Source organism: Gossypium arboreum, chromosome 1 (assembly GCF_025698485.1).
Source record: "Gossypium arboreum isolate Shixiya-1 chromosome 1, ASM2569848v2, whole genome shotgun sequence".
Lineage (NCBI taxonomy): Eukaryota > Viridiplantae > Streptophyta > Magnoliopsida > Malvales > Malvaceae > Gossypium > Gossypium arboreum.
In genome coordinates, this window is record NC_069070.1 from 102701351 (window position 1) to 102711585 (window position 10235).

Below are 10235 nucleotides of genomic sequence, written 5' to 3' on the forward strand. Positions count from 1 at the left end.
GGTACTTGATTAATTCATGTCACCGATTTAATTAGAAAGCTTAATATATAATTAAATTTTATCTCAACACAATACCAAATTTAGCAATTTTATAATAAATTTATAATAAAATTAATTGAAATTGGAAATTTTAATAAAATGCATGACATCATGAGCTTATTATATATATAAATTTATAAAAAAATTAAAAAGATACATAATATTTTTTTTACGTGTAAATGACACAGACGCTGAGGTGGGGAGCAAAATGGGAGGCCCAAATGAATGTGGAGGGAGGAGAAACTTGGAAAGGATAAAAGCCCAATCCAAAACTATATTGAAGTGATATCACTTGTCATCACAAAAACAATCACAACATCAGCCAGTCGCCGGAGAAACTTAAACAACCCAAAAACAAACAGAAAAAAAAAAATGGTGCTGCTGAAGGGACAGCCTTTGGTCGCAAGACTGGCTGCTTTTTCCAAATACGTAGTCCTTCCTGGATCCATGGTTGCTGCTATTATTTACTCCCCTCCCAATTATGATTCTCCCAAGAAGGGCAAATCCCCTAATTAATTTTTCTCTCCTGGTTTGTATTTTTACCCCCCCTCCCTTTTTTTCTGGAAAAACAAATAGTCGATTCTGCTCTGGTTAGGGTTTTACCTTTTGTATTTATGGTTACTTGCGTTTCGGCTCTTAATTACTGTCTTTGATTATTGTGAAAAATGGATCTGATTGCGATTTGATAACAGTTATATCGCCCCGCTTACTTTGCAAATTCAATTTGCATATCGCCTTTCCTTAATCTTTTTTCCTTTTAACCTAGGTCTGGGACAGCAAAGACCCCCATCTTCTAATCTGAAATCTTGACCATCCAAAAGTTTCATAAAACTTTGTTGATTGGATTGATTTTCCCTACTCCTTATCATTGGTTGACTATTGGGTGCTAAGTCAGCCTGCCTGCCATTCGTGAGGCTTTAATCCCTTTCCTCTGGATTTTTTTTTTTTTTGTAGGGGGAGGGGGGGCATCCTTTCCTTGGGAAGTTAACGTGAATCAATATGAAACCTATTTCGATAGGAGTGGTATTCTTCGATTCGTTTAGTAGGAACTAAAAACAATTTATTGGAATCTAAAACGTTTTCTGGAATTCATGTATAGTTTTCGTGTTTATATAAATATATAATTCTAAATAAATAAATAAATTCTTAAGTTTGTTTTATTCAATAATCTTATAATAAACCATATATGCTAATTGGACTGCTAGGCTTTTTGATTGGGATCATGCATACCAATTAGAAAATTGCTAGGTAGGAAGCGATTTCTGGTGACAAATTTTCTGTTGAGTGATTCATTTCTTTCAAAGACTCTGATATGCTCTATAGAATAACACATGTACCAGAGATCAGATTCAGACATGTTCCTTATGTTTTATGCATTTTGCAACTGGGATTTTACGACACCTTGTAGTTGGTTAACTCATGCTGCAATTCTAATGGTTTGCCCCACCGATAGCTGGCTACGTAGGCAGTATTTAAGGAAGCATGATCTAGATTTATTCATTATTGACAACACATTTTGTAAAAAGGCCATTGCTTTTATTTATCTGATTGTTGTTGCTTTTAGCCGAATTTGTTGTTTCCTCCTGTGGAACAACTGTAAGGTCGTCCAACCTGTAGGTATATATATAGAAGGCTATTTCAGTGAATTTTGAAATGCATCTAGGATTAATTTGTTCTTATTACAAGCTTAATGAATAGAAGTTATTTTGGGAAGAAAACTTTGAAACATTAGGTTTTGCTCATTGTAGAACTGTCCAAAGTGCTATGTTTTCAAGGGATAAGTAAAACATGCAGCTAACTGAATACTCTTGGATGCTCACTGACTATTTACATAATTTTCTTGATGCAGGTATCTTTTTCCATTAATGGGGTTTTCTGCAAGATGTCACCTGCATACTGTTTCTAGGTTTGTAGAGAGTTGAACGCATTTTATTTGCCTTTAGAAGAACTTTTCTGTTATGAATCTTCCCTTCTTCTCAGACTTTGTCAAAAGAATAAGATATTATGTAATGAATACAAGAATGCCCCATTCGTAACCCTGCCGAATAATTTGGATTATTATGTTGTTAATTGGTCCTCTGTGCTCTACTATGGATTCAGCTTGCCTTAGAATTCAGACTGTTGAGCATGAAATTTTCTATTATATGCTCACATTCAGCTGGAAATTGCGAATGATCTGCAATGTTGCTCTTTTATTATGTGAAGAGCACAAAAGAATTTGGTATAGCTCTCATCAATATGAGCTGTGGCTTTGAGAGTGAATCCTTATTAAGGCTTGAACAGAATGTTTGTTTCAACCGAAATAAACCATTCTCTCGTAATGTAAAACGCTATACTTGCAGTCTCTGTTCAAGTTGTTGGTATATTTGGGTGTTCTCCGTAGATGAGGGATCAAAGAAGTTTTACATATATTTACCTCTTCTTTTTTTTTTTTACTATTTATTGTCATATTTCATGTTCTAATTAATATATATCATGTAAAGTTTGACTTAATGTAAAAAAAAAAAAAGGGATAAAATACACCATTAGTTGCTAAACTATGGTTAAGTTTTTTGTTTTGGCTATTTAATTAAAAAAGTTACAATTTGGTTATTGAAGTATTTGAAAGTTTTCAGTTAAGTCATTAAACTATTTAAAAGTTTTTATTTCAAATAACTGGATTGCTAAGTTTTTTTATTCTTAAAAGTTCCACTAGTGAGCTTCAACAATAATTCGATTGATGGATTAATATTAGAGATTGAATAAAAAACTATTTGAATTTTAATTCATAAATTTGTAAAGTCTAATATTATTTCATGAAAGAAAAAAAGAGAGAGAGAGTTTTTGACTAGTGCAGAGGAGATCATTTGAAATTTTTAAAAAATTTTAATTAGACCCTTAAATTTTTTTGGAAAGCTTTATTTCTCCCTTAAGGCTTTTAAAAAGTTTAATTAGACCCTCTCAAATTTTTTAAAAGTCTAATTATACCTTCTAATACTTTTTGAAAATTTTAATTATGTTCTCTTAAAATTTTGAAAATTTTCATAAAACTCCTAAAATTTTTGAAAATTTTAATAGGTCTCCCAAAACTTTAACCCAAGATTCGAATATTATATAGCATCGATTTTAATAACTCAATAACTTAAATGAAAATTTTGAATGATTTAGTGACTAAATTGTAATTTTTTAAATTAAATGATCAAAATAAAATTTACTCATAATTTAATAACTAATGATATAGTTTAAAAAAACAGTTTAATATATCCAAATATATATATATATATATATAAAACTGATGACTAAGATATTTTAACATTGAACATCCCAAATATTGAAGTGGTATTCGGTAGAACATTGAAGTGGCGCAAATGCAATGTAGCTTACCTCACCTCACACTCCATCCCAATATTCCTCGCATCAAAGCAGCCAAACGTATATCGAAGAAAGGCAGGCTTTATTTTCAGTACGGTCTGGCCTGGCTTGGCTTTGGACGAGAATTTCAAGAAAAACAGTTGACAGAGGTGTGGGAAGAAGTTTTGTAATTACAAATAAATATATACATATGGCCCATAAATATTATAATAATAACACACAATCAGTTGAATTAGGTGCAGGAATTTCTCCAATCCTACAAAGTTACGTGCATGGATTGGGTTCAGAGTTTTTGTAGGATACTCATTTACATTTTACACCAACAAGCCAGCACAAACACTTAAGATAAAAAGAAAGTCATGGATATAGGGATAGGGTCCTAACACTAACAATACGATATCTTAACTAACAATCTTAATCTAGAAAGCAATTGAAGTGACCCCAGGCCTCAGTCGCAACACCTGACCTTCAGAGTTCAGCGAACCCCAACACACTATTATTATAATCCACGTCGAAAAACATGGGATCTTGACAAGGGTTGGGATGCATCTTCTCCATCCAACTCAAGGTGGAATCAGGCAGTTGGAAATTGGAAAAGTTAGCTTCTGTCTTGCACTGTTTGGGAATAGTAGCAGCTGCTTGTTCCCTCAAAACGCATTCTTGATGTGAGAGGAGGGACTTGAAGAGCATCGATGCGGCTGCTGATGAGTTGCTGCTGGCGTTCTTGTCGGGTGTGCTACTAAAGGTGGTGGGAGTGGCTGTAAAGGAGGGTTGGAACCCATTAGCTGGATACACAACCGGGTTTATTAAGCTTTTCAGGTCATGTTCCAGAAAAGAGTTATGGGCAGCCTGCATTGAAGTTTGGGTTTGAGATTCTAACAACGGAGTTGAGGTTTCAAGCAGTGGACGGAAGCAATTTGTTGTTTTTGTTGTTGAAGATAATGAAGAAAGTTCCAAGATATAGCCTAGCCCTTGCGCAGCAGCTACCCCATTTTTCTTCTCACCTGTTTTGTGTATTATTCTGCAAATCACCCATTCTTCCTGCAAAATATAACACCATTTCAATATTAAACCATGCGTAGTATTTGACAATTCAGTGTTACATGCTCATGCTTTTAGCCTTTTCCAAATCTTGTTTAAATTGTGCATGAACAATAAACATGTAACTAGTAAGTGAAGGCAATCACATCAGAAATTACTCTACAGTTTCATCATATCATTGTTATTATTAGCATTCAGCTGAGCAGAATATGTCAACCCAGAAAACGACAAAAAGGAAAAAAAGAAAAAGTGGGAAGGGGATGTCTGGTGGGATTCCCACCGGTGCACATGTACCAACCTTGCACGTGTGGCGGCAGGAGAAGTCACCGTCTAAACGGTACTCATGCATGACCCACATCGTCTTCACTCCACGGGGTGCTCTGCCTTTGTAGAAAACAAGGGTTTTTTTCATGCCAAGTAAAGCTCCAGTGGAGGCACTGTACACTTCCCTATCTTTTCCGGTGGCTTTCCAGTACCCAGCTCCAGTCGCTCTATTTGTTCTCACTCCCGTTGGATATTTCCTGTCCCTCAGGCTGAAGAAGTACCACTCCCTTGCCCCCATTTTCGCCACATCTTATCCATTTACCATCATCAACAGTACACTAAATAGTTAGACCCACCATACACATGTACACAATGACACACTAATAAATATTGAGTGTTAATTTATTATATACCTGGAAGCTCCCAAGGTTCACATCGGTTAAGGTCAACCTCAGCAATGTCCACTCCACAGAAGCTTCCATTGAATACCTTTGAAGCCAAATAAAATGTTATGAGTTCTTCATCAGTGGGGTGAAACCTAAATCCCGGCGGCAACCCTTGCTCGTTCACTTCTTCCCCGCCAAGTTCACTTAAAACTTCCTCCACTGCTAACATCTTGTTGAGAGTAAAGGCTAGTTGTTGTGACTGGAATGAATGGAGGAACATGCAAATATTTGAACAAGATAAAAAGGTATTTGGGGAGGGTTGAATCGAGGCCTTGAAAGGCTAGGGAAGAGCTGCCAAAAAAAAAAAAAAAGGAGAGATTGGAATATGTAAATGTAATAGAGAGAGGGGGGGTAGTAAATGCAAAGTCGGTTGCAGAGGACAGAGATTTATGCGTGCGTATGTGAGCATATTGAAAAAGAGAGAGAAAAGAGAGATGAGTCAGTAAGGTACGTTCTATGATGGATGGATAACCACGGGAGGGAGGGATAGCTCACTCACAGGACACAACACAACAGTGAGATCATCATCATCACTCAATTCTTCTCTTCTCTTTTTTCTAGACAAAATTTAACATTAGTTTAGTTTGTACAACAATTAGATCGCCAAATCTTGAATACGGGTAGTTCTTTCCCTTTCCCTTTCCCTTTCTTTTCATTTTCTTTATATTTCTTTATATATATAATATAATACATACGTAATCTTGGTCCATTTAATGTTAGATATAACAACCTTATACAAATAACACGAGCTCTACTTGTTTGAGATTAACAAGACTAAACTCAAAAGTATGTAATAATTCAAATAAGTTGGAAATGGAAAATTAGTATAGTAGTTAAAATGGAGGTGATACCTGGGAATTGGAGCCGAGCCATGTTACCCGCAAACCTAGCTACCTGATGATTGATGAAGGTGTTTTAATTGATTAATTAATGGGGGGGTGGGTGCAGCTGAGCTCTAGAAAATGTCGGCGTTGCACGTGTAGCATGAGCAGGTAATTTAAAGGGTATCGTAGGCTGCTATTGTTTCTCTCTCTCTCTCTCTCTCTCTCCCTCTATTACTCTCTAGTAACTACGTATGCATAACATAAACATAGATCATGGTGAGTAGGCCAAGTAAAAGATAACACCACCACCCAGCAACAGGATATCCTTCCTGACTCCTGGCTTTTGCACGTATATCGCAGTAATTAGGCCTTAATCAGCTTCTTTATATTCTATACATTACATCCATGCATATACATTCATAGGAATACTACAAGTTTGGTTTACTTTAGGTTGTGTAAATCTAAGATCCATAAATGATAAAACACCTCCTCTCCTTCACATGGTGGTGCTCCCCAGCTATGTAGGTAGCTAGCTAGATCCCTAGTGAGTAGGTGTTAGTTCTACTTTTTCAACGTGTTTTCTTTTTCGTTTCTCTCTGGTCTGGCCAGCTAAGCTAGCTCTGATTATTGAGCACCTTTTTTTGCTCCTCGTGGGGCAAAAATTAGAGGAAACATGTAGGGTCAAATTTCTACTAACCAATCAAAGGAGAGTGGCCCAGTCAACTCTGCTAGGCCTGGCCATCAATTTACGACTTAAAACACTCTATGTTTGTTAACAACTGTATTATGAAGAAAAACCAAGAAAGAAGAATGAACACGTTTAATCTCTTCTGATATTATTTGCTTACTTTCAACAATACATGAATAGAATTTATACTTAAATGACTAACTGCTATAATTAGCTGTTTGCTAATTACTTGCTAACAATATTTTAGCCTGTATAACAAAACAGTAACAGACTAACAGAGTCTATACTCTAATATTTACCCAGCTTCACCTAGTTTCGACTTGAAGCAAACTATGAAACCTAGCCAAAAGTGGAGACGGACAGTAGTTTTGTGAGAATGTCAATGACCTGATCATATGCTGGAACCTCACTGACAACAAGAGAACCATCAGCGACCTTTTCGCGAACAAAAAATAAATTAAGTTCGACATGTTTAAATTTGGAATGTAAGACCGGATTAGTAGCTATCGCTACTGCACTAGAGTTGTCACACCAAACAATAGGTGGATCTGCAAAACGAATTTGTAATTCTGTTAGCAGAGAGACTAACCATTTAACATCATTGGTAGTTGCTGTTAGACTCCGATACTCCGCCTCAGCCGTGGAGCGAGAAATAACTTGTTGTTTCTTAGAACACCAAGAGACGGGTGTATGACCAAAGTACACACAATAGCCTGTTATTGACCAACGATCATCAAAATCCAATCCCCAGTTGGCATCAGCATAGCCAACTAAAGATAATCTGTTGGACGGAGGAAAAATTAACCCATGATCAGTAGTGTCATGTAAATATCGCAAGATTCTTTTCAAAGCCACCAAATGTACCGTAGTAGGCGCATGCATGAATTGATAGACACGATTTATCACATAAGCAATATCAGGCTGAGTCAAAACAACATAATGTAATGCACCGGCAAGGCTTCTATATTCAATAGGATCATTGAGGCGATCTCCCTCATCTTTAGATAACGTAGAAGAACTAACCATTAGTGTGTGAACACTCTCGCGTTAGCCAAGAAATTCCTGTCAAGCAGATCCCGGATGTATTTGCGTTGGCACAAATGGAGACTCTCGGTGCACGATCAAGTGACTTCAATGCCTAAGAAGTAGTGAAGATCTCCCATGTCTTAACTCATTATGTAACTGTTGAATAAAGTCATTTATACCGTCGGTCGTACTTCTAGTAACGATAATATCATTCACATAGACCAGAACATAAATAGTAACAATAACAGACTAACAAAATGATATAAAATGGTATAAAATGATAACAATATTCCAGCCTGTATAACAAAATGGTAACAGACTAACAGAGTCTATACTCTAATAATGTCCATCCACCCCCTACATTACATCTACAAATCACATTTACATCTATGTTCCAAAAGAAAACATCTACATCTACATTTACAGACATGTTTTTATTTTATTTTAAGATTGACCGGAGCCTGCTGTAGTGCGTTTTGCTGCTTTCTCTGCTAAAGTAGCTCAGCTATCAATACCAATATATGCAATAATTTCTTTGCAACGGCCTCCACAAGTAACCAAGTGCATTACCTATAGATGAATTCTACTGAAGTTCAAAAATTTATTTCCGAAGAATATGCATGCATGGGTATTTATTAGGGGTGTGCATGAGTCATATTAGTTCAGTTTCGAGTCGGATTTAAGCATCATATTAACACATTTAGATTTGTCTAGATTCATTTTAAGTTGATCTATGTTAATTTTAAAAATATATTTTTTAAAATTTAAAATTCAATATTTAATAATTTTAGATTTTTTATTTATTAAAATTTTATGTATAGTCATCTTAACATTTATTAATGTCTACATTATATTAGTATTATATATTACTATAGGTTTAATTTTTATGTGTTATAAATTACATAATATATAAAAATAACACGATATAAAACATTATAAATTTAAAAAATTAGTCAAACCGGGCGCAAGCCTTGAAGCCCGACTCATATTTTAAATGAGCCTAATATTTTGTATAAACCTTCTCAAATTTGAGACAAGCTTTCGAGGTTAGATAAATAGTCTATATTGACAGTTATATTATTTTAGCTAAAGATCCTACAATCAAGTTCCTAACTAACCATTTCCCATTTTATGAAGTGTAACACCCCTTACCCGTATTCATTGCCAGAATAGGGTAGGAGGCATTACCGGAGTTTACCGAATTAATTTTTCGTTAATACGAGTTAAATACTATTTATTTACTAAAACATGTCATGGTGTCCTTTAGATGGGCCTCCAAAGCCCAAAACATACTTCGAGACTAGACTAGAATTAAATCGAAACCATAGGGATTTTTCGCAAAATCCCAAAGTGTTTTTTTTTTTTTGCTCAATATAACTCCTTTATAAATATCTAACCTTCCCTGCAATTTTTAAAACCGAGACCAATCCAACCAACCAATTCATTTCAATCAATTTAATACAAAATTATACTTCTATTATAATTATACTATTTAACTTACTCATCATTCTTTACTTTAATGTATATTCATTAAACAAGTCTTAATATTTATATAATCACCAAGCCTTATACATGCCATATAAATCAAAAAGGAAATTTACAAAAGCTACCGGAGATAATCTAGATAGTGTGATCCTCTGTGTTGATCCGATCCTCCGTATACTTCCACGTCAATCTACAAGAGACATTGAATACACTCAAATAAGCTTATAAAAGCTTAGTAAGTTCATAGGCATAAAACATAAATCTTACCAAATATTTATACACTTATACTATATACACAATTATTAAGTTCACCTGTCAATCACAGTCATTGGTGAGTTCCCTATATAAACTCACTACCACTTATCCATTTCCATTAATTCTTTTGGGCCCATTTGTCATATATCATTCTTTAACCAAATTAGGGAATGGTAAAGGAAAATTGAGTACTTCACTTTCACTTTGCCATAGTATAACTATGGGCTTGCATATGATCACTTATCACTTTTTAAAATCATAGTCCTACCACGGTCTTACACTGATCACATTTATCACTTGTCACTGATCAGATAAGTGTAGCTAAAGCTACCACTTATCACTTATCACTTGTCATCGATCGATAAGAGTAGCTAAGCTACCACTTATCATTTGTCACTTATCATCGATCGATAAGTGTAGTGATGCTACCACTTATCACTTGTCACTGATCAGAAGTACTCAAATTCGACATTCCACTCAATTTGATCATTTATTCGATTTTCAAGTTGTTATTTTATTTTCTATTCATCAATAAATATATTTCATCATACATTATATAATTCATAAAATTAACATATAATCATTAAACTTCAACCATATGAACTTACAGGTTGATTTGTAAAATTTGTGAAAATTCAGGACTAATCAGCTACTTTTTCTTTTCCTCGACTTGCTTCGGGTTCTCGATCTATCATTGTAAAATCATTCATTTATCAGTATTGACTTCATCTTCAACCCGCTTATAAGTAATATTATCTATAATTTAATTGTTTACTTATGTATTTTCCAATGTTGTCCATCGGTGTCATAGTCACT

At 34.8% G+C, this 10235-nt stretch overlaps 1 protein-coding gene and 1 long non-coding RNA gene across 3 annotated transcripts; one reads left to right on the top strand and one right to left on the bottom strand.

The window, feature by feature from the left end:
* Nucleotides 1–229: 229 nt before the first annotated feature.
* Nucleotides 230–2109, top strand: LOC108480700 (uncharacterized). The gene is made up of 2 exons (XR_001870669.2): nt 230–568; nt 1889–2109. It is a non-coding gene; the product is annotated as an uncharacterized LOC108480700 (long non-coding RNA).
* Nucleotides 2110–3594: 1485 nt separating this feature from the next.
* Nucleotides 3595–6540, bottom strand: LOC108482465 (protein CUP-SHAPED COTYLEDON 3-like). 2 transcript variants are annotated; one of them, XM_053021876.1, is made up of 4 exons: nt 5993–6540; nt 5109–5432; nt 4730–5004; nt 3595–4431 (listed from the first exon to the last, which is right to left on the bottom strand). In XM_053021876.1, the coding sequence occupies exons 2-4, from the start codon at nt 5359–5361 to the stop codon at nt 3859–3861; spliced, it is 1101 nt and encodes a 366-aa protein (XP_052877836.1). In that variant the 5' UTR covers nt 5362–5432; nt 5993–6540; the 3' UTR covers nt 3595–3858. The 2 variants fall into 2 exon arrangements, with proteins under 2 accessions (XP_052877836.1, XP_017641088.1); XM_017785599.2 differs by lacking the exon at nt 5993–6540 and having other exon boundaries at nt 5109–5534.
* Nucleotides 6541–10235: the final 3695 nt, after the last annotated feature.

Excerpts from the sequence above, each read along its gene's own strand:
- LOC108482465 (XM_053021876.1), bottom strand. The coding sequence starts at position 5,361 with ATGTTCCTCCATTCATTCCAGTCACAACAACTAGCCTTTACTCTCAAC. Across the intron at positions 5,005-5,108 it reads TGAACCTTGGGAGCTTCCAG|ATGTGGCGAAAATGGGGGCA; the intron begins GTATATAATAAA and ends TAAATGGATAAG. Across the intron at positions 4,432-4,729 it reads CCTGCCGCCACACGTGCAAG|GAAGAATGGGTGATTTGCAG; the intron begins GTTGGTACATGT and ends TATATTTTGCAG.